Source organism: Sphaerodactylus townsendi, linkage group LG05 (assembly GCF_021028975.2).
Source record: "Sphaerodactylus townsendi isolate TG3544 linkage group LG05, MPM_Stown_v2.3, whole genome shotgun sequence".
Classification (NCBI taxonomy): domain Eukaryota; kingdom Metazoa; phylum Chordata; class Lepidosauria; order Squamata; family Sphaerodactylidae; genus Sphaerodactylus; species Sphaerodactylus townsendi.
In genome coordinates, this window is record NC_059429.1 from 97,289,241 (window position 1) to 97,312,056 (window position 22,816).

Here is a 22,816-nt window from a genome sequence, read left to right on the forward strand (position 1 = left end):
GGACAAAGCAGAGGGTCGCCACCTACCCGCGTTCCTGGCTGCAAACGCGCTCTTCCAACACAATGTCCATCTATTTGTACACTTGGATCTGAAATCCAAGACTCCAAGTGTACCCCAGCAGCGGAACCACCCGCGGGCTCACATAACAACGCGCTGACTTCGGAGTTGTTGGAAGAAATCGGATGCGAAAAGTGGAGTTGGCGGACGGGAGGGAGTAGCTGAGGACGTTATCGGCGCATGCGCCAGTCAATGGCGTCCCGTCAGTTGCCTAGCAACTCCCGGCGGCGGAAGAGAGCTTGGCGGAGCGGTCAGCGTTTCCGCGTCAGCACTAGAAAGATGGCGGCGGTTGTTGGCGATGAAGGGCCGGAGGCAGACTGGTAAGTAGCGAGAGCGATTTGACCTTTCTGTCGTTTGTTGTATCGGGAAAGGTCTGGCGAATGGCTTGATTACCCACCCCCCTTCCATGTGTTTCTTTTTGTGTCGCTGAAATTATTGATTTGTTGTGTCATTCTCGCCGTCTCCAAAAACCTTTGCTTTCTTTTTCGTATTATATTTATTTCCCGGCCGAAGTCCGGCGCTGGGCGGCTTACGTACAGATATTAAAACCACAATTTCAATAATATGGTATATAAATTATTCTAAAACCTAGTGTCTACGATGGCGAATTGTTTAATGAAACACTCAACCTAGAATGTATTTGATCCCCCATCCCGACATAATTTCTTCTCTATTTATCGGGCGGGACGGGGAACGGGAAGGGGAGGGAGGAGCACAAAATGGAGATGCACAAAATGGAAATTTAACAACATTGCAAATACATTAATGAGAGCGATTTAAGAATGGCCTAAGAAGATGGGAGGTCAGCTTTCAGTTGGAACAAACATTCACAGCCCTTGTGATAGCGCCTAACGCTTGTATAGTATTAGCATTCAATGAGCTTCATGTGCGGTGTTATAATCCTCATAACAGCCCTGTAAGGTAGATGGATATTGTTACATATGGGCAAATGGTGAAGGAAAGAGTGGTTTGCGTAATTTGTGAATTCACGACAGAGGTGAGATTCGAAGTAGGGTTCCTTGATATGTACTTCAATCTCTTAACTACTATATGCTATATCACAGTGTTGGCGAACCTGTGGCATGCGTGCCAGAGGTGGCACTCAGAGCTCTCTATGTGGGCATGCGTGCCATCACCCCAGTTTGGGCACTCAGCAGTGACATAGTGCCAAGGGGGTGAGGGGTGCGCAATGCACTGGGCACGCGCCCCTGCGGGGGCATGGCAAGGACATTCTGGAGACATGGTGGGGGTGTTTCGAGGCATTCCAGGGCAGGGCGGGGGTGGATGGAGGTGTGGCAGGGGCGCAGGGTGCATGTGTGCCCTGGGTGCACGTGTGCCCTGGGCGCAGTTTCCCCTTGCTCTGCCCCTGGCACGCTATCTCTAAAAGGTTCGCCATCACTGCTATATCATGTCATATCATTTATTTATTTTTATGCCCCACTCTTTCCCAACTGGAGACAAAGCAGATAAGTAGTGGCTAGGTCTAGTTCCCCAGTGAGTAGGATGCAAGATAACTTGGTTATTGTTTGAAGAAAACTTACCTGCTAAGATGGGATCAGAAGGGAGGCTCTAAAATCATCTCTGCTATCCACAAAGAAGAATCTGGAAAAAGGGGTCATTGTGTAACATGGTGTCTTTCTCTTCAGGGTTCTACCTTCGGAGGTGGAAGTCCTAGAATCCATCTACTTGGATGAGCTACAGGTGTCTAAAGGAAATGACAGGTATTTAAAGCATTTCTGAGTGTGTTTCTTATTGTGTTTTGTATGTCAAATGTTGATCGCTCCTGTATTTTGTGTATATAATCCAGTTCCTGATCTCTAGTGTAGGTAGCCTTAAATGGTCCTGCGATGTCTTCATATCCTATTTTTGGATCAGCACAAATTCAAAAATACTTGCAACTTGTGATTTATTTTGAGACTTCACCCAGTAGTTATATCATATTCCTCCCAATGTCAGCTACCCTTATTCAGGTTTCCATCTTGCTAGGAACATGGGTGGTGAGAAGTCTGCTGTTTATGTATCTATGTCTTATCAACCCCAGGAAAGAAGAAAATGCGCAAATTCTGCTTCATTTCTCCGTCATTATAGCTCTTCATCTAATTGATGGCTGCCTCTCACCTGAAATTTCCTCTTACCTTAGGACTATGCCCTGGGAAATCTGCATCACTCTGTATCCAGCAACTGCTGAGGACCAGGACTCACAGTATGTCTGCTTCACTCTTGTGCTTTCTGTGCCCACTCAGGTAATGCTCCTTCCTTCCTGTCTGGCCGTGTTGTAATGGAATAAGACTGGGCTCATTTCAGCTTGGTTTTGTATCATTTTAGTATCCCAATGAAGTGCCAAAGATAGACATCCGGAATCCTCGAGGGTTATCAGATGAGCAGATCCAGAAGTAAGTCTTAATAAACTCACCACTAGTGAGATAATTTTAATCTGTTTTATATCTGTGCTAAAAACGGGGGGGGGGGGGTTGTGATCTATATTATCTTGTTTATTTTGTTGTCATGTGGAAATTACAGGATAGCGGATTTTATGTTGCTTGGAAGTACTTGTATTTTTTTCAGGAGCTATGGGAGTTATCAGCCACAAGATGCTGGCTCAGGGCAGAGCTAGTTCTCAAATGGTGGCTTGTACAAAGATCACATTTGAGGTGGTCTGAAGTAGGGAAACAATTCCTTTACTGTTTCTCAACACAAACCACCTCCATGTAAGGCTGGGGGTTAGTTTCTGCTCCTTCATCCTGTCCTTGGCACATAACACTTGGTATTAACTAGCTCAGAATGACCAGTCTGCACAATAGGTCACCGTTTCATACCCCAAAATGGGAAGATACTGGCATTTTAATGGATGTAATCCTACTTCCTAAATCAAGACAATATCATCTGAAGGCACAGAATTTAAACCTCACTAGAAATCATAATTTTCTCCTCTTGAAGCTTTCCTAATTGCTTCCAAGAAATCCTCCTCATGGCCTTTGTGAAACTCTGGGAGCTGAACATTATTAATTTTGCAAAGTTGGGGGGGGGGGGCTTGCTGCTCTGAATGGACTGAATTCTTGACTGCACAGCCAGCCAAGAGAATCAGATGAGCTCAAGATTCTCAAAATAGTACTTTAATGCTCCTTGCCTTGCATGATTTCTTTGAAGGAACAGTAAGGTTGATTGATCAATATATTTTCCAAGGATTTCAACCTATTTCTTCCCCAACACCAGTCAGTATAGTTTCTGCCCACTCATCACAGGTCATATCCCTCAAATATGGCTCAAAGGAAAATATTAGACCTCTACTCTTTGTTTCCTTCATGGAGAACTAGTCAGGCTGAACAAACACATCATGCCCAAACACTGGGCAGCCAACTAGGGACTCTGCTGAGCTCCTGGTCTTCCTGCCTGCCTGGGACTGGCATAGAATTGCCAACCTCCAGACTGCTTTCCAGATGACAGATATCAGTTTCTTTGGAGAAAATGGCAGTTTTGGAAGGTAAATTCTTTCCCCCAAAATCCCACCTATTCCAAGGCTCCCCACCCCAGGAATTTTCCTACCTGGAGTTTCAGAGTTCTGAATCATGTTCAAGGTTTTGGTTCAGACCTTCAAGGCCTTGAGCCATCTGGGGCCCTCGTATCTTCAAAACCACATCTCCCTATATTGCCCACAGAGGATGCTTCAATCCTCCAGTGGTAATCCCCAGGTGGTCTCTGGCCCCAAGGATGATAGGCTGGCCTGGTGGAACATTCTGGGGGCTGACACCAGGGCCCTGCAGGACCCTACTCAGTTCTGCAGGGCCTGTACAATGGAGATGTTCCATAGAGAGGCCAGCCATCAGTCCAATTGTCCATCTTGCCAGTCTCCCAATTGCCTCCTTGCACATTCAGTGTGAGCCCCTTCGCCTCTCCCATTCCTGGGAAAAATTAAAAAGGAAATAAACAGGGAAGAAGAATGAGAGATTATTAGGCTTAGGGTCTTAAGGCCCCTATTTGGTTGCCATCTATATGTGTTTAATTTTAAAATTAGTTATAAGATTGGATTGCAATGTTAACATTCAATTGGAATGTTTTATGTTTTTAACTTTTTTAAAAGCCACCCTGAGCCCGGCTTTGGCCGGGAAGAGTGGGATATAGATACAATAAAACAAAATTAAATAAAAATAAATAAGAGTTGGCAACGCTAGACTGGTAGGTCTCAGACGCCTAAATCTAGTCCAGTATCATCTACACGGATATTTCAAAATTATCATGCACCCAGCTGCCTGTCTTGAAAACAGAAGGTGTTCCAGTTCAATCCCTGCCCCTTCTATGTGGAAAACACTGAGATATGTCCTTGCATGCAGCTATGTCCCCTCCACTTTGGAAGTGGTAGATTATTTGGAAAACTAAGCATTATTTAGTGGTAGTTAAATAAATTAAACACTATTTGACACACATTGGTAAACAGCATTGCTCACGTTCATTTTTTAAAAAATTAAAGTTATATGAACATTCCCTGTGCCTGAATGAGATAATAAAGGAATGTTTAAACTCTAAAGTTTATTATTAAAAAATAAACATGAAAAAACATGTTTAAGAAATAATGATTTATGGGACAGGTAAATATAGTAAATGTCAGGAACTTTAGACAAATCTTAACATTTTAGGAAGCGGTAAATGGCAGAAAATTCTAAAAAATGTTACATTTCAAGGCTTATCAAATGCCTTTCGCTACCGACAGAATCCTGTGCTCATTGATGATAACAACAATGTCCACCTATCACTGAAAGGACCAACATTGACCATGCAGGTTGTTCAGTGTAAAGAAATAGTCTTACAAGACAGACTCCTCTGATCTGAATTGGCAAATCTCATATAGACAAAACAATGTCTGAAAAATGGTAATTTCTTCACAATCCTGGCCATTTTGACTAACTGGGAAAATGAAGTTTCCTGACAATGAGGGAAAGAGATCAGGACAGTCTCTGCAAGGACTTTGCAATAGAACAATTATTTGAAAGAGGCTGACAATAATTTCTGCAGTTCTGTGAACAGGATCTGAAGCCCTTGAACAGTTAGTAACTATTTGAAGCACAGCTGACTCCCTCCAGCGATTTAACCCTACTCAAATCTGCCCTCTCACAGTCCTGGCCAGTCCCTATCCCTCCAGCCACTCTGTGAGAAGCAAGCAGGCATCTTGCATATCATGCAAGGACAGAGTTAATACTGCAGCAGAGAAGAAGCACAGAGAGAAAAGTGCTGAGTCACTAAGCCACCTTTCACTGCAGCACTTTCATCCCGCCAGATGCCTGGAGCAGTCCCAGAGCAGGAACAGCTGAGCCAATCCTCTTTGACTTAGGTCATAGGAGCTGCTGTCACTCTCCCAGGACACCTCTGCTGCACAGAGCAGGGGAGGGGAAGGGAACAGCACTGGCTCTTTGCAGCCATTGCAGCTGCCTGACTGCAGAGACTGGGATGCAGAAACTCCACACTTTTCTCACACTGACAGTTCAGGGGCTGCTTCCCGTACACCAAAAATTGCCTTGCTGAATCTGGAAAGCAACTTCAGCCCCCTCCAGCTTACAAAGAATGATACATCAGCCTTTCTGACCATTCTCAACCAACATTTCTTTGTTTTTATATGAAGCCAAAGAAGGCCAGCGTGTCCTCAACTGATTTTGGAATGGTTTCAGAAGGAATTACTTGCTGACGTACTAGGCCACTTGACTGAATAGCAAACTAAGCCATACACAAGACTTAAAATTCATTTATAATACAAATGTAAAATCTACAACAGCTACAGTGTATTTTGACTGCTCTTTGGCTTTCTGCAGCAAGAATACTTAGTGTTCCTATAGAGCATTTGAACAGTGAAAGAACTCTGTATGCGTTGTGTTGTTGTAATTTATTCTTTTTGTAGCATCCTGCAAAGGTAAGTCAGTGTTGATATCCCAACATAGCAGGGCAGGGAGGTGTAGACTGAAAACCAGCCACTTGCCCAAGGCTACCCAGTGAGCTCAAGGCAGAGATGAGATTCACTGGGGGCTTCCTAAGTCACCTGCCTACCTACTAAGCTATACCTGCTCTCTCTCATATTTTAGTATTCCACTCATAAGAAAGGTGGAGCAAAGGTGCTCTTCAGGGTCAAATGACCCCCCAAACCAGGAATAACATATGTAGGTCAAGTATGTTTCTTTTTAAAAAAAGCATGTTAGGCCCCAAGTACAACTGGAATTTAATGACAATTGGAACCCCCTCCATCCCATTTTTCTCACCTGAAATGGTCTACAGAGCTGACATTACCCTCGAAAGAGAACTGTATTCATTTAGAACATTTTAATGTTGCCTTTCAAGAAGCCTGCCTAAGCCGACTTACAAAATAAAAATAGTAAAACCCAAATATAAATGTGTGTTGCCTGTACATTTGATTATACAAGCAGTTCCCAGAGAAAAAGAAGAAGAGTTGGATTTATATCCCCCCTTTCTCTGCTGCAAGGAGACTCAAAGGGGTTTTCAAACTCCTTTCCCTTGCCCCCTCACAACAAACACCCTGTGAGGTGTGTGGGGGTTAGAGAGCTCCAAAAAGCTGTGCCTAGCCCAGGGGTAGGGAACCTGCGGCTCTCCAGATGTTCAGGAACTACAATTCCCATCAGCCCCTGCCAGCATGGCCAATTGGCCATGCTGACAGGGGCTGATGGGAATTGTAGTTCCTGAACATCTGGAGAGCCGCAGGTTCCCTACCCCTGGCCTAGTCCAAGGTCATCCAGCTGGCATGTGTGGGAGTGCCCAGGCTAATCTGAATTCCCCATTAAGCCTCCACAGCTCAGGCGGCAGAGCGGGGAATCAAACCCGGTTCCTCCAGATTAGAGTACACCTGCTCTTAACCACCATGCCACTGCTGCTCCTAAGACCATTTAAGCTCAAGAAAAAGAATGTGGGCTGAGTTTGCCCCCATCCCACCTTCTTCCAAAAGACCCAGTTCGTGTTGAGGCCCTACAAAAAAGTTTTGAGGGTTCTGGACAGTCTCCCCGTATCACATGTAGTTTGGCCACCCATCTCACACAGCAAAAAACCCTCTGGGACAGGTCGTTTTCCCTGAACTTGATTGCATAAAAAGAATTGTCTTTATTCTCTTTTAAGACTGGCAATATACTACTTTGAGGTGGGAAACTAAAAACCTATGTGATTCTTAAACATCTGACCGCAGCATAGCCCATGAAATCAATAATAATACTGACGCTAATAGGACTGCAAAGAGACGGGGAACCTTTCTCCTCTCTAATGGGTAGAAAGCACACAAGCACACACAACCTGCTACAAAGTAGGACAGTGCTATTTTTATCCACACTTGAAAGTCAAGGAATAGTTCTGAAGATCATTTCATAGTGTTTGTGTGTGTTTTAGGCAAACTGACTGGCCTGCTGACTGGGGTTCACGACCAAGCTAGGCCCAAAAGGGATGAGCTGCCCACTTGGGGCAGATGCTTCCTAATCTGCAATGTGTTGTTGATGAAAACAGGAAACAGGACTAGGAGGCTGAACATCTGCTTGACTGGAGCTTAATGTTAACAGTTTGGCAGTAAAAACTCTTTAGTTGTACACCTCTTAATCATAGACAGGTGCCAGTTAAAGAAGAATTTCAGCATCCAAACCTTCTTCTTCATGTATGTGCCTCTAGTATGATTAACAAACAGTTGGGAGGGAGTGTGGAAATCTTGACACTACAGTAACACTTCTAGAGAAATAAAACACGGAGGTGAACAGCACAGACAATCTACTGACTTCCCAGCTGGATCAAATTACTTCTTTCCCTCATCTACTGACACAGAAAACACATGCTTAGCGTAAATACCCTAGGGAAGAACTGGGCACAGCAGTGGACTTATATGCCAATCATCCAACCCATGCCCCAAAATAACCCTGACTGGCTTCAAAAGACTGGCTCCAGCTGGGCTGCTGCATAACAAGCTAGTGTGCAACATGGTGTAACATGACAAGGACAGCCCTTTTACAAAGAATCAACATTTATGACAGCAAAAAGAGATCTATTTTGTCCCATCTCCCACTGACATACAACGATCGAGGCTAGGACATGTGCAAGTTAAAGAGGGAATCTGTTTCCTTGCAAAAAGTCACACTTGGCCCCTTCCGCACATGCAGAATAATGCACTTTCAATCCACTTTTGATGCACTTTGCAGCTGTGCGGATTGCAGAATAGCAAAATCCACTTGCAAACAATTGTGAAAGTGGGTTGAAGGTGCATTATTCTGCATGTGCGAAAGAGCCCACTTGACTCATGAGTCTCTGCCCCAGCTCTACAAACACAAGTCTTCCAAAAAATTTCAGGATCCCAAATCTCTTGTTTCTGAGGACACTGGGCAACTATGTGTCCTGACAGAGTCCAAGTGCTATTTACTAGGAAGGGGGTCAGTTTTCAAAAGATTATTTCTGTTCTCTCTTTTTGTTCTAGCTGTGAAAAATGATCTGGAACTCACTTATTGGAAGTTTCAATGACATGAGAAGGTCTAGCCCACTCGCCATCTATGAAAAGATCATTCATTGCGCTGGGTGTGCCCATTAGAATTGGCAGCAACAGGAGGAATTGAAATGAAGTTCATAATTCCTTCGGTCCCACAGCAAGCAGGCCATTAGTCTCAAAAGCGAGTGTCTCTGCCAGTATCTAACAGGAGGATAAATGAGCCCCTTTCCTAGCATTGATATCTTTGCCTGTGCTGTGTGGGATGTGGAATGCAATTGCCAAGAGGAGCAAGCACTTGAGCAGGTAAATTATCACCACAACAGCCAGAGATGTAGGAAATTTGTTGCTTAGTGAGTCAGAAAGATGAGATTGATTCTCTTCAGGGGACCCTCAATTCTTCTTGTCCAGTATAAGTCAACATATAGCAGAGAGCACTAGAACTGGAAGGGGTCTCTTTATCCCCCCATGTCAATTAAAAAAAAACACCATCAAAACCACAGCATTTCTGAAGACAACTGTCCAACATCTACTTGAAGAAACCTCAGACAGAAAATCCCCCAAGCTTAGGGAATCGGGTTCATTGTCAAACTGCCCTTATCATTAGGAGGTTTCTTTTAATCTTCCACAAAAGTCAACTTTCTTATAATTTGAGCTCATAAGATTTAACCTTTCACTATGGAGCAGCAAACCAGTCTTTGCCCTCTTTCCTGTGACAGTCCTTTGGGCATTTGAAGAGCCTGATCACAGCACTCCTTGTCCCCACTCTAAACATACTTAGCTCTTTCAATTTTTTCTTGCAGGTCTTCTGTACTAAATCCCTGGCTACCTTTGATGCCCTCCTCTAAAATGGTTGCAGTATGTTTACATCTTTCTTAAAGTGTATGACCCAGAACTGGACACACTACTCCAGATGAGGTCAGCCCAGCATAAAGTGGAACTTTTGATTTTCATAATTAGATGGTCTAGAAGCACCCAATAGTGTAACATTACGCAGAGGTGCAGCAAGGGGGGAAAGTGCCCAGTGCACTGGTGTATCCTCTGCCCTTGTCCCACCCTGGAATGCCCCCGCCCTGGAACGCCCCACCAAACCCCGGAACATCCTCACCACACCCCCACAGGGGTGAGCACCTGGTGCATCGCACACTCCCCGCCCCCTTGGAGCTACGCCTCTGCATTATTGAAGTATAGGAACAATGGACCTGATCAGTGCCCAGCTGGAAGACAACTGGGAACATCATGCAAGTGACATCTCTAAAAGGATACAAAAAGCCCAAATATAACACAGTTCTATCTGTCTTGAAAACTAAGCAGGTCAAACAAGTATCTATATGGAAGGCAGCTAGGAAATCAGGCATGGAACATTCACCTAGAACAGGTGTCCCCAACCTTTTAAAGCCCGCAGGTACCTTTGGAATTCTGATACAAGGTGGTTGGCACAACCATAGACTGACTGCTACAGGAACCAGAGCTAGCCATAGTATGTCTGGGGGTGAAGTTATGAATAACTCTAATAGTAACTTTTCAACATTTTAGGCAGGATCTCTGTTTCACAGGATATTATCTTTTAAAAGAACATACTGTTTTAAAAAAATATTTTGCATACACACAGCTTGCCATTATTTACTCAGAGAAGATCTCTGAGTTGTGGTGCCATCTGCTCCCAAAGCAATATTTCTGCTGGGCTGTGCTGTGCTGGGCAAAAGCTGCATCTAGGCCTGCCTCTTTTTAAAAACCTTTGGTGGGTGCCAAGAAAGAGGCTTGCTGGCACTGTGGTACCCACTGGGACTACACTGCGACACCAGACGTAGAAAATTACACTCTGTACTGATTCAGAGACAATTCTTTAAATGGACTGATATGTTAAGCCAGAATGAGAGGAACACAGAAGAGCCTCCACTAACTGTCAGCTATACCCATTCTTCCCTTTGCTTAATGACCTGCTTGCACTTTTATTGGGAGGACTGATGGACCCCCCTCAACAAAATTAAGAAATTCCATCATTCTAGTCCAGTAAACAATAAATAATTCTTCTCTCCTTCTTAAGATTCAATAATTGGAAGGCTCTGCTTCATTATCTCTTTAATATTCAAGCACTCAAAATTAAATCTCAGTTTACTAATCCCAGTTAGTACTAGGAGTCAATATATACCACATGGCAAGTGGATAACATGATTAATTTCACACTGCAAGAACCAGACAAGATTTTGCTTATTTTTTAAAATGATCCAAATAGTTGTAAATATCCAATTCTATATCACTTTTGTTCCCTATCTGGTGCTTGCAGTTTTCTAGAAGATACTGTTAACCCTGTCCAATTGGCAGAGAAATAGTCAGAAGAGGCACTGATAAAAATGCATTCAGTTGGGCAAGTGAGAGGGTTTGAGGAAGAAAGAATTAAGTCCGTTCTCACCTGCACATGAGCAGAGACCAGAGTTGCCAGCTCCTGAGGCTGACAACTGGTGGAAGAATTTTGGGGGTAGGGAGCAACCACACACACACACACACCCAGAGTTATGACATCACTTCCCGCACAAATCAGAACTGACATCACAATGCCAAGGTAGAAAACCTGTTATTTTGGCCCTTGCTCCCATGATGCCAAAGGGGGACTTGAGCTGGGCTAAAAGCCTCATACAGCTCAGCAAATCACCAGGAGACTAGGAACAGGCATTTAAGATGGCTATGCTGACCACCCTCTGAGCTGATGTCCCACCCTCTCAGCCTAACCTGAATAATGTGAGATTTCCTCTAGGACTAGATAGGATATTTCAGGGTCTTCTTCATACTGCCTCGGAAGAAAGCCTTTTCCACTTCTCCACTAGGCCTGATCCATGTCAGCTGGCTAGGTTCTAACTAGGAATGGCAGGAATAATTAAGGCTGCTCACTCCAGTATATAAATGCTGAGCTCCCCAAGACATGGAAGGATATAGGCAAATTGTCCCAAACCAGCCAATAGCAGTTGTGCAGCTGGTGTGGTTGGCAGGGTACCCTTGGCGCAGAGCAGAATTAGACAACCTGCTACAGGGCCAATGGATGGAGGAGGATACGGTTTGGCACCTATTGTTACAATTTATGAAGAGTCAAGGAGAAAGAAAGCTTGCCCAATGCTGGCTGAGTGAAGAGTCAGGGTGAAATTGCCCACAATGCTGGCAGCAGGAAGGGCTGCCCATTAGTGATAACCCACACTAAAAAGGAGGAAAATCTTTAATTTATGCAGATCAGCCATTAACACAATGTAGCTTAATCCATATTATGGTGCCTTGTGTCTGCAAAGCTGTGGGAGGATGATCCAAAGTGGTCTGAAGGGCAATAAGGCAGGGTGCCAGATCTGAAGCAACAGAAAACAGCCAAGCAATACCTTAGCAGCGGAAGATTTCAAAAGAGTTCAGGGTCCATAGAGGACAACCACTACTCAGGGTAGAAACTTGCCAAAGTTAATTATATAAATATGAAAAAGCCTCAAGTCTGGAGTTCCTTGTCCTATGTTTTAGTTGCTCTTTCTGTGATATATGTATTCTTTTGGTTTCATGAAGTATTTTATAATGTTGTGCTTGGTAACCCTGACTGGGCAGGAAAGCAAAAATATAGAACCACACTGAGAAGAATTTATGAAAACTTACTCACTCCTGGGTCCCCTGATTGGCCAAGAAATCAGAATACAAATTTTGTAAATAAATAATAATAAAGAAAGAAACACACTGAGAAGAATTTATGAAAACCTAACCTTTCACCCTTTTCTATGAGAGCTACTAGCAGCTCCTACTAATTCCTGGACACCACCTGCCTTCCCTTGTATCATTGGCCATAGAAAGAGGTTCTTTGTGAGAGCATTTATATCCACACCTAGCATTAACAACAGAGACACCTTAGCCAGCTGGCCTCTCCTCTCCTCTGCCTTTTCTTGTAACATGCTTTGTGCTATACTTCCTCATACAGCCTCATAGTCGCCTGCCCCCTCCCCAGTTGGTATCTTGCTCAAACACTTGGCATCCCTGAAGAGCTGGGACTAGCCTGATGCCCATTTCTCCATCAGAGCCAGGTTCTCTAGCAGTCAAAAGGCTACCTGCTGCACTCGATTTCCACTAATACTAATTTTAACAAGATCAATATGCCTCCTTTTCAAGTAGGGGGAAGGAGCAGCTCTAACTTTAGGACTCTCACCCCTCCTTCCCTTGCAAAAGAAACTGGTTTAGCCAAACAGGGTACAAAAAGCTGATTTGTAGGCAAGAACAACAAACTATACTTTGTCATTTTGCCTATACTTTGTCAGTGTCACAACAACATATGATTTGCTACAAATAAGGAGTCCTTGCTGTGAATGGGAGAAAATGGGAGAGATGCATATGAGACTAAGGACTTCCAAAGTTTGCTCTCAAATTTAAATCAGCCATTTCTGCAGAAGGCCCTCCGTGTTCCAAAGTCCCTGTACTGAAAACTAAAGAACAGTGTCTGAATGTTCAGGATTGGACCAACTCATCCCAAGAGATTCTGCCTAGTAGTTATGTTCCCTGGCTAAGTTATTCATCAGGTAAAGGACATATTTGAAACACAAGCTTCGCAGCCCTGTATTTGCAAGATCGAATACAAACTTGGCCTGGATATTTCTTAAAGGCTGAAACATGCCCACTAAAGCATTGTTGGACCACCAACAGAGGTAACTGGCCTCTGTATAAATCACAGTTTGGCATTCCTCCAACCTTTAGGTAACAGCTTGCAGTATCATCACCTGGGTATCTTTTCAATGATGACAATACACAGTGATTTTGTGCTTCTGAGGGATTTGTTTTTATCATCCACTTCACACTGATACATTGCCAGCTCTCTAAACAGTTCCTTCTGTATTCATTCTTAGAATGGTAGTGTAATGCCTTGTGAAGATAACTGCCATTTTCGAGCCACGGTTCGGCCTTTTAACACTTCAGCTCATGCCAGGGATCTAAGCCTTAACGTTGTATGGACAAAGACCTGAGTGAAATTACATGGGGAGTTATTTGAACATAAAAACAGCAACAGAATAAATACTTAGGACTTACCACAACCTCTTGGACTGACTGGATGTTAAGCGCTCTGGAAACCTCTTGATGGTTAAGGGGGACAGATAACCTGCAGGCAACAACAGAACAACAGCCAACTTACCAGTTGCTTATCTTTGCAAGCCATTACATTCACATCCATCAAAGTCATTTACACCGACATTTCACATTCCATATCACTGACAAGAAAAGGGCATGATTTCATTCATACCGACGACTCACAAGATTGCTTTTGCCTACGACTGACACCCATTTTAGATAGCAGAATTGTCATAGAACACTGAAATATTACAAAGTGGGAGAAAATTAACTACAGGGCAAAGAAATCTAGTTAAGACCTAAAATAATAAAAAAGCAATTAAAAAGCTGGAGAGCCAGTCAGGAAGATACCAATATTGGGGGAATAGATGGTAACAACCATGACAACCAAAGATAAATGAAAGTTCGTTGCATTTGAATTATTTGTTCTCCCTTTAATCCAAAGTTTTAATTTCTCTTTTTGTGCATTTTCAGTAACACGTTCCTCCGATATCAATTTAAGCCCTTTCCTGTACTGGTCAACTTGTACTCCACACATGTAGCAGGAAGAGGACACAATGAAGTGTATTCTATGCATCTTACTATAGGTTTCTCAAATGACATTCTGACATTAAGAAGAAGAAGAAGAGTTGGATTTATATCCCCCCTTTCTCTCCTGTAAGGAGACTCAAAAGGGCTTACAAACTCCTTTCCCTTCCCCCCCTCACAACAAACACCCTGTGAGGCAGGTGGGGCTGAGAGAGCTCAGAAGAATTGTGACTAGCCCAAGGTCATCCAGCTGGCATGTGTTGGAGTGTACAGGCTAATCTGAATTCCCCAGATAAGCCTCCACAGCTCAGGTGGCAGAGCAGGGAATCAAATCCGGGTCCTCCAGATTAGAGTACACCTGCTCTTAACCACTACACCATTAAGCTGGTCTGGAGAAGCAAAAGGCAAGAGCAGAGTTCCAATACTAGAAAACCATCTATGGCTATCAAACGCTGGAAAATTTTTTTAGATGAGATTCATGTACTAAGCACAAACTCAGCTAAAGGCCACAGCTAAATACAAAAGCACATGACAGACGGTACATAGAATAACCAACCCCTACAGACAAACAGCACGAAAGGGTAGAAATTCCAACAACCTTGTAGAGCTGAGACAGTTTAGCTCTGAATTTTTGGCACCAAACAATAAAGAGGCCAGTGCCCTTGACATTTTAGGATCCTTCTCACAAATGAATTAAAACAATTGGGGGTCAGTAAGAGATTAACAGGTCTCTTTTTAAACGTCACAGAAATGTTTATTCTGAACTCACCACAAAAAAGGACATTTAGTAGGTCAGGAGATCATTCAGTTATAAATGAGAAGATGCTAAAGAGGAGTAAGTAGCACAAGAAGCAGCTTTCAGGCACTGCCATGAAGGATACCAAATACCACATCAATGTAACCGCTTCCATGGCACTAAGAGGGTTTTGCACATTGTGAAGATAGCTTTAATTGGAAATTGGGGGTCAATTGAAATGCCTTTCTCTTAAAATATGATAGCTGTTTCAGCCATGAGAACCAGCATGGTGTAGAGGTTAAGAGCAGGTGGATTCTAATCTGGAGAACCAGGTTTGATTCTCCACTCCTCCACCTGAGTGGCAGAGGCTTATCTGGTGAACCAGGTGTGTTTCCATACTCCTACATTCCTGCTGGGTGACCTTGGTCTAGTCACAGTTCTTTGGAACTCTCTCAGCCCCACCTACCTCACAAGGTGTCTGTTGTGGGGAGAGGAAGGGAAAGGAGCTTGAAAGCAACCTTTGGTCTCCTTACAGGAGAGAAAGGTGGGGCATAAATCCAGACTCTTCTTCTTCATGCCTTCTTGCAGGTTGCTGTCCCCAGATCAAAAGCTGATGGATTCACCACACTATCTTCTCAGTAGAATTGGTTGCAGGTCTTATTCACCGTTAACAATTAACTTGCACAATGTTGTTTCCACAAGGCCAAATGTTTACAATTTAAATAGAGTTCAAGATTGGACCTTTTGAAACTGAAAACATTTTTATTTGTTTTTGTTTGAAGATGGGCTACCGCACTGATTAACAGTAAACAAGTAGGACAGTTCTGCAGAAAAGGTTTTACTCCAAGGTTCCAGTTCTAATGGGAGAATATTTGGGCCTGCAGCAGCTTTAAATGCAGAGTGCAGTGTGCATACACATTCATACTTTGCATGTACAAGGACCCAAATACACATTCTTTTCTAATCAACATTCAGGCAAAGCTAACTTCTGCTGCCAGTTTAGGCAAGGCAACAAACACACTCTCTACCTCAAAACTCTACACGTTAAATGAAAATATAATCTACTCACAGATACCATTGCTATCTGGCTTGGTTCAATGGCTTTGACCTCCCCTAAATAGTGGAGAAATCAAACCTGAAAGATATACAGAAGGCTATTCCCTGAGTCAAACACACCAACATATGATTCACCAAAACTGTTGAATCACGCCTGGTTTGCTTCAGACCTCTGCAAAAAAGTATTATTCTAACTGCTCATTGTTCTGAAACATACAAAAGGAAGCATGTTTATAAGTACATACAGAAAGATGAACAGTAATCCATGAATATCCTCCCAGTACATACTTTAGCTGCAGGACAATGTCATAATATAGATGTAACAGGGTAACTGGCCACAAATGTCACCATATAGGCCTTTTCCGCACAAGTAACTTAGAACATTTCCAAAATATTTTTGATTCCCACTCTTTACCACGATGTTTGTCTGTATTCACCTCCTCCCAACATTTAATGGTTGCCATATTTTTAAAATTTGCTTATTTGTTGAGACATTTGTTGAAACATTTGCGTATTTGTTGAAACATTTTGTTGATCCATTGATTTGATGCTGTGTAGATCCATTTAATCAATAGCAAAAAACCCTCCACATGAAATGACAAAAATGAAGAGCCAGGGGGAGGGGAGGAGTAAGATGAGGGATGCAAAAAAAAATGAAGTACCAAGCATTGAGGGGGAAGTTGGGTGACAGCAAAGGGGCTAGGCTTTTCAGTGGGAAAGATAAAATATTTCAAGTATGACCACATTGCAAGAGAAGCCAACTGGGAAATATTTCAAAAAATAAATTGTTGTAAAAGTGTTTTCAGAAAAAATGGCAAAAAAGTTGTTTGGAAATGTTTCCAAAACCAAACCAGGGAGGGGGAGAGAGAGAGAGAATGGTCGTTTCCCCACTTACAAAATGGTGGTCGATAGCTGTGGTTTCCTTTGCTGCGGGACCTTTTGAGCGTGGGCCCCCGGTCCCCACTACAGCTTCCTCCCCTGGTCAAATGAATTTTGCTGCTGCGCAGCAGCTACGCAGGACTCCCCACGATCCGCTCAGGGGCTGTCCTGATCAGCTGCTGACCTGTTCTGGGGCAGGGATTTTTTTTTAATCAAAAGGACGAAACCACGTCTTCACACTGTGCGGAGGAATCCACGTGTATTTGAACAGACACAATACATGTCTATGCCCATTTGCGCTCAGAATGACGTGGAGACGTGGATTTTTAGCGTTAAAAAGAAAAAATTAAAACCCAGGCTGCGCGCGCATAGCGCACACCCCGCCGTTGCCTAATTGGATGGAGGGCTCCACGTCACCACCAAAGGCGGGAAACTTAAACCTGGAGTCACCCCCCGGGCTTCTCCACTCCCCCGCGCGCCCCCACACTTAGCGTGGGGTTTTTGAAAAAGTGATCGACCAAACAGGAACTGAAATAATGCGTGCAAAGGAGGAAGGAGAGCGGCAGAATCGCTGCATTGCTGCCACTGAGGTAGTGGGGAACGCAGCAGGCCCCCGGATTATTTGCCACAAGTGCCCCGCAACTAAAGGTGAGTGGGGAAACGGCCAGAGGGGGGGGGGGGAACTCCATGGAGGAAACATTTTATTTCAGGACTGGAAATGTCATAAATGGCATGTGACTCTATTTTATCATGGCAAAATACTAACAGGGAATGGAGAAAAGACAGAACTACTCAACACCTTTTTTGCCTTGGTCTTTTCCCAAAAAAGGAAATGCTGCTCATCCAGGAGAAAATGAAGATACAATAGGAGAAATTCAGCACAAAATAAATAAAGAGGTCATGCAGGAATACCTGGCTACTTTCAACGAATTCAAATCTCCAGGGCCTGATGAATTGCATTCCAGGATATCAAAAGATATAATGAAAGGACAGTTGCCCATTCCTAAAAATGGTTGTTTTGTTACAAATACTAAAAGAAATGGCATTAGTCCTGTGAATTCCTTATATCGCTAGGGCACATCAGCTGGTGCTCAAGGGATAGCCTCAAACAAGAAGCAGGTTTTGTGCTGCTTATCTGTGGGTCTGGATGCCTTGATGCTGTACATCCAATAATCTCCATAGACCCTTCCAACTGCTTAAGGATGAGATATTAGAGGACAAGTGATGGCTGTGATAGTTTGCACAGTTACATCCCCTCTTTTGCTTTGGAAATGGTACTTAGGAAGGGAACTCCCTTCCCATGGAGCCGAGGCACCCACCATGGGGACAAGCCCTGGATTTATTTACTGCATCTCAAATATAAGAAAAACGACGACAGCATTTCCTCAGATAAACAGAAGTCACGGGGGGGGGGGGGGGCTGACAAGTGATTGAGGCAGCCCTGCCTGACTCTGTAAGCAGGCATGTGCTGACTGGAAGAGACAAGGATGTTAAAAAGTCAGAAAAATGTCATTTGGTGGACATGAAGGGCTTTCGTTCAAAGCTTTCCTGCTACATAATCTGATGAATTTTTGACACTTTTATTTTCACCACACGTGATTCTAATACTTAGAGATTAGCCTAACCTGTGTCTCCACTTCTTCCAGAATAGAGGGAAGAAAACAAAGAACTAAAATTGGGTGAGCCACAGCCAGGGGATCCCAACCACCACTTTCCCTCGACAAGATATTCGATGTGTGTAAGTGATTCTCTGAGGTGAAGCAGTGTACAAGACATGCCCAGTGTACAAGTGTACAAGAATCCTTTCATCTCCTTATTCCTTGCAATGTTGCCTGCTCCCACTTGACGTGAAGAAATAAAACTGGGTAATTAAAACTTACATTCTATCCAGTATGTGTTTTACATTCACATTATGAAATGATTTACACAAATCCCTCCCTTTTTTGATGGAAATGACCACAGTAGGGAAGAAAGGAACCAAGGCTAGAGTGCAGACCCATGCTTGTACAAGCCCATGTTTCACACACCATTGACTCCAGGTAAAATACTAACTCATGTGGAATCCGTGTAGTGTGGAGGTGAGAGGTGTGTTTGACTTCAAAGAGGGTATTACTCCCCAAACCAAAACATTCTGGTTTTGGGTAAAGCAGCTCCAATTCAAACTTGCTTTGCATGACTAAATAGCCCAGGTTGTAAGCATCATGATCTCTAAGTGACTACTTTAAGTCCACTAGGTTCAAGGTCACTGGTTTGTGTACCTCAGTTCCAGCCAGTCGCTATCAAAAAGTTTTCCTCACCTGCTTTTCACTGATCAGCAAACAGCATCTAACCTATTCAACAGTCCTCCCTGTTACACCCTTCCACTTCTACGCAGATCATCTGGTGCATGATCCAAGGACTGCATTACTGTGCTTGGAGAGTATCATGATTAAATTCATGGTGGCTTCTTCACTGAGGGTGGCACATCACAAACAGTTTTTAATGTGTTCATACGAATAAGAGTTGATCCCTTAGGGAGAAATGATCCCAGTTGTCTTATAAAGAAAACTGCTTAAAAGGGCTGGAACCCAGATGTATTATGCTGCATCACAGACATGCTGTAGCGCGCAAAAGATCAATTCAACCCACACAAAGTTAAGTTCATTTAGAAATTGAAAATAAACAGTATGTGACTTGCATCCTGCAGTGGTCAATTCGCCCTCCACTTCCCCTGGAATAATTTAATCTCCATTTAATAAAAGGAAGAGAAGAAGCAGGCCTTAAAGGGGGCAATGAAAGTCCTAGATACTGGCCTATTAAACAGAAAGAAGAGCAAGCTGTTCAGATATCTCCCCTACAGTGGAATCTGCTACACCAGCCGTTCAGCTGAGGACAGCCAAGCATGCATGCACCTGTCAAGGTATTTTCCTCTTCCAAATAGCATTCAGCTGCCAAACAGGCATTTTTCCAAATCACATCCATGTTCAGTTAAAATGCTGTTCACTTCATTAAAGGGCGAAGCAGAGAATCACCTGAACTTGTACGAGGCAATTACCATTACAGCCTCAAGGGGGCTCCATTTGCTGGAAAAAGAAAACCCAAAAAATGCTGCATAAAAAGATTTATTCAATAGGATTTTTTTTAAAAAAAACAACCACCTGAACTCCCACTAGATTTTAATAAAAGTTGGCACAGAACTCCCAAAGACCTCTTCTTTGACCTCTTTTTCCTCCAAATAACAGCCTGGAGGATAAACCATCTTCCATTCTTCTTATCGATTACTGTGAATAGTGTTTGTTTGTACTGTGAGAGCACCAAGCATCAAGAAGTGGTGACCTACTGGACACAGTAGCATGTAAACACAGAAAGCAGAGCTAATCTTTTGATAACAGGAGCAGCATAATCAGTATCTGTTTATTCAAGGCAGGTCTTTTGCCATAAGTATCAGGACTTCTGATAAATAATGAATTTATTACCATTATTTATTACCATTAAAAGGAAGATTGTTTGGATCTGAGAAACTGATATTATAGAATAATAGTATCAGTAATAAGGTGCTATATAACTGCTAAATGGGAGCGTTCATGATAAAAGTAGATCCCAGTAATTCTTACAGTGCCCTTGTATGGTAGGACAGAACATTGGACAAGGGCATTTGAGACGCACGGAGTTCTCTTCTGAGGAGAGATCTGAGGCAGGGGTCACAGTTAACAGTGTAACAGACAAGAGTCACAAGTTCAAAATTCACTCCAGACATAACTTATTAGGGGGCCTTTGGCAAGCTATCCTCGATAGTCTCGATCCCACATCTGTGAAACACTGGCCATCCGGGACTCAGCAAGGCAAGCAACTGGAAAGCTCTGATCGCCTAATATATTTGTTTTCTTTAAAAGCATCTGTGGAACAGAAGGACTTACTTGGAATGGGACCGGAGGGCCAGAACAGAGGAGTCAATTCTTTCCTACGCCATGACTACAAACAGCTCCCTCTTGCTTACAACCGGGTGATTTTCCCTAGTAAGGAAAGGGGAGTTTCTCTGACCTCTAGACCTAACTGCCACTTGGGAGGAGGCAATTTCTATAAACAAAGCTGCTCAGCAGGAAAGGTTAAACTCCCCCCATACCTTTCCCAGCACTGCAGCCATGACTCAGATCACATATTCTCATACTTCTTCATGTGGCTGCTTTTAAAGAAAATTAATCTGAAGAACCTAACATAGATCTCCAGTTTCTCATTGAGTTAGACACCCTTACTGAACTCTCTGACAGGAGGCAGTTGTAAAAGTAACCCATTCAAAACAATACTTAAACACTCTAAAGAACTATATAAATATTGATTTACATATTGCTATCCTTTTCATCTCCCCAACTGGAACCTAAAGCTACTTACATTTTTTCCCCTCCTCCATTTTATTGTCCAACAACTCTGTGAGGTAGGATAAGCTGCAAGAGAGTAACTGGCCCAATGTCACCCAGCATATTTCATGGTGGTGTGGGGATTTGGAGCTTGGTCTCTCAGATCTGGGCTGGACACTCTAACCACTATGCTACATGGTTGTGAACTGTTGTTAATAATAGTAGCCACTACACAACTATAGCTGAGTAGCTATTTTCAACTACACTAGACCGAATAACATCTAGACATACTTCATTATTTATTTATTTCATACACCCATGAAATAAATTAATGCGAGCATATTGGATTGATCCGTTTACTTTGAGCCACGTAGAATCTGAATAAAAGATTTTGAATCAGTAGGAAGAATTTTTAAAATACAGATATCTGCTCATTTCCAACAATGCTTAACATATATATTTGGGAACACGTATTGTCTAGGCCACAAATCACACTCAATGTCTAAAGGGTAATTAAATTCGGAGGAGCACAAATCTTTTATAGAAAGCTTCATTTTGCCTAGAACAGCAGTGGATGTTTGATATCTAAATTTTATACATGCGTTTGTCTCATCACCACTGACAGGATACCTTGATGTTACAACAGGAGAGATCTGGTTAAGTGCCCATTAATCACACACGGGTAAGTGGTTCTGAAGGAAAAGGCATCCTACCTCTAAAATTCCAGGGAGGAATTTCCTGGTGCCACAGGAATGGCACAACAGGACTATAAACCCAAATTAAAGCAAACATACTTTTCTACTTCCAAAGATGGCAGGCAGCCACCCAATGAAATCAATGAACACTTAGCATAATTAAGCAGTCAGGCCCCTGAAGCATGACTAGCGCACATTTAATTTTTAATTACATTATTTCATGAGCAGATCAGGAATATTCTCAAAATTAAGTGCACCTTCCCTTCCTCATTGAGTATGTCCAAATGAGGTATTATTTTTCAGGGGGTGAGAATTTCTCAAAAATATCAATGCTGCTAGCCAGCAAATTCTGCTGAAAAGAATTAACAAACCTTCCAGCTTTGCATAAGTTAGGTATGGGAAATTTGGGGCTACTTGGCCCATATAAAGTGTTGGGAGCACATAAAGCCATATGTCACATTTTAGTTTATTTCTTGATGGTTCTGCGTCCTGTAATTCCAGGTGTGTTAAGCCTCCAGATGATGAACATAGGAAACATCTAGAGCACAGGCTCATCCTGGACTGAGCTAGCAGAGATCTGTATCTCCTCAGACTTAAACCTTGAGGTCACAAACTGATTTCAAGAAGATTAAGCACGCGGCCTCAAACATCACTCCAGGACTGTCTAAATTTCAGTAGTGAAGAAGAATGGTACGGCCCCATTCCATACACGAGTAATGGCTCCGGATTGAGGAATCTGAATCTGTTTTAGCTGCTTGGGCAGCAAGACCCTTCATCTCAGCAGACCTTCCCTCATCAATAAATTCGAAACAGTCAGCTAATGGAATGAGTGCAGCAGCATTTCTACAGACAACTACATGAGCTTCCTTCTCTCTTTTTTTGGGGGGGATGTCTTTTTGGGGGGCTGCTGGATGAGTCCTCCTACTCCAGATCCTTCTATGCATACACCATGGATCTGAAACCAGCTGCCCAGAAAGGCCTACTGGACATTTGGTTGTTAGAGATTCATAAAATA

General features: G+C 43.1%; 2 protein-coding genes across 8 annotated transcripts in view; one reads left to right on the forward strand and one right to left on the reverse strand.

Moving 5' to 3' along the window:
- Positions 1-22,816, reverse strand: part of SYT2 (synaptotagmin 2) — a 183,025-nt gene that overhangs the window by 47,679 nt on the left and 112,530 nt on the right. For 6 of the 7 annotated variants that reach the window (XR_007244538.1, XM_048496568.1, XM_048496574.1 and 3 more), the window contains one exon: positions 13,535-13,604. The exons of the other annotated variant lie outside the window; for it this stretch is intronic. The gene's annotated coding sequence lies outside the window, so the exon portion shown is untranslated. The remainder of the gene's footprint in view (positions 1-13,534; positions 13,605-22,816) is intronic. 7 annotated transcript variants of the gene reach the window in all.
- LOC125432711 (E3 ubiquitin-protein ligase RNF25-like) lies at positions 268-20,793 on the forward strand. The gene is made up of 5 exons (XM_048496575.1): positions 268-377; positions 1,704-1,778; positions 2,198-2,300; positions 2,383-2,454; positions 20,783-20,793. The coding sequence occupies exons 1-4, from the start codon at positions 337-339 to the stop codon at positions 2,452-2,454; spliced, it is 291 nt and encodes a 96-aa protein (XP_048352532.1). The 5' UTR covers positions 268-336; the 3' UTR covers positions 20,783-20,793.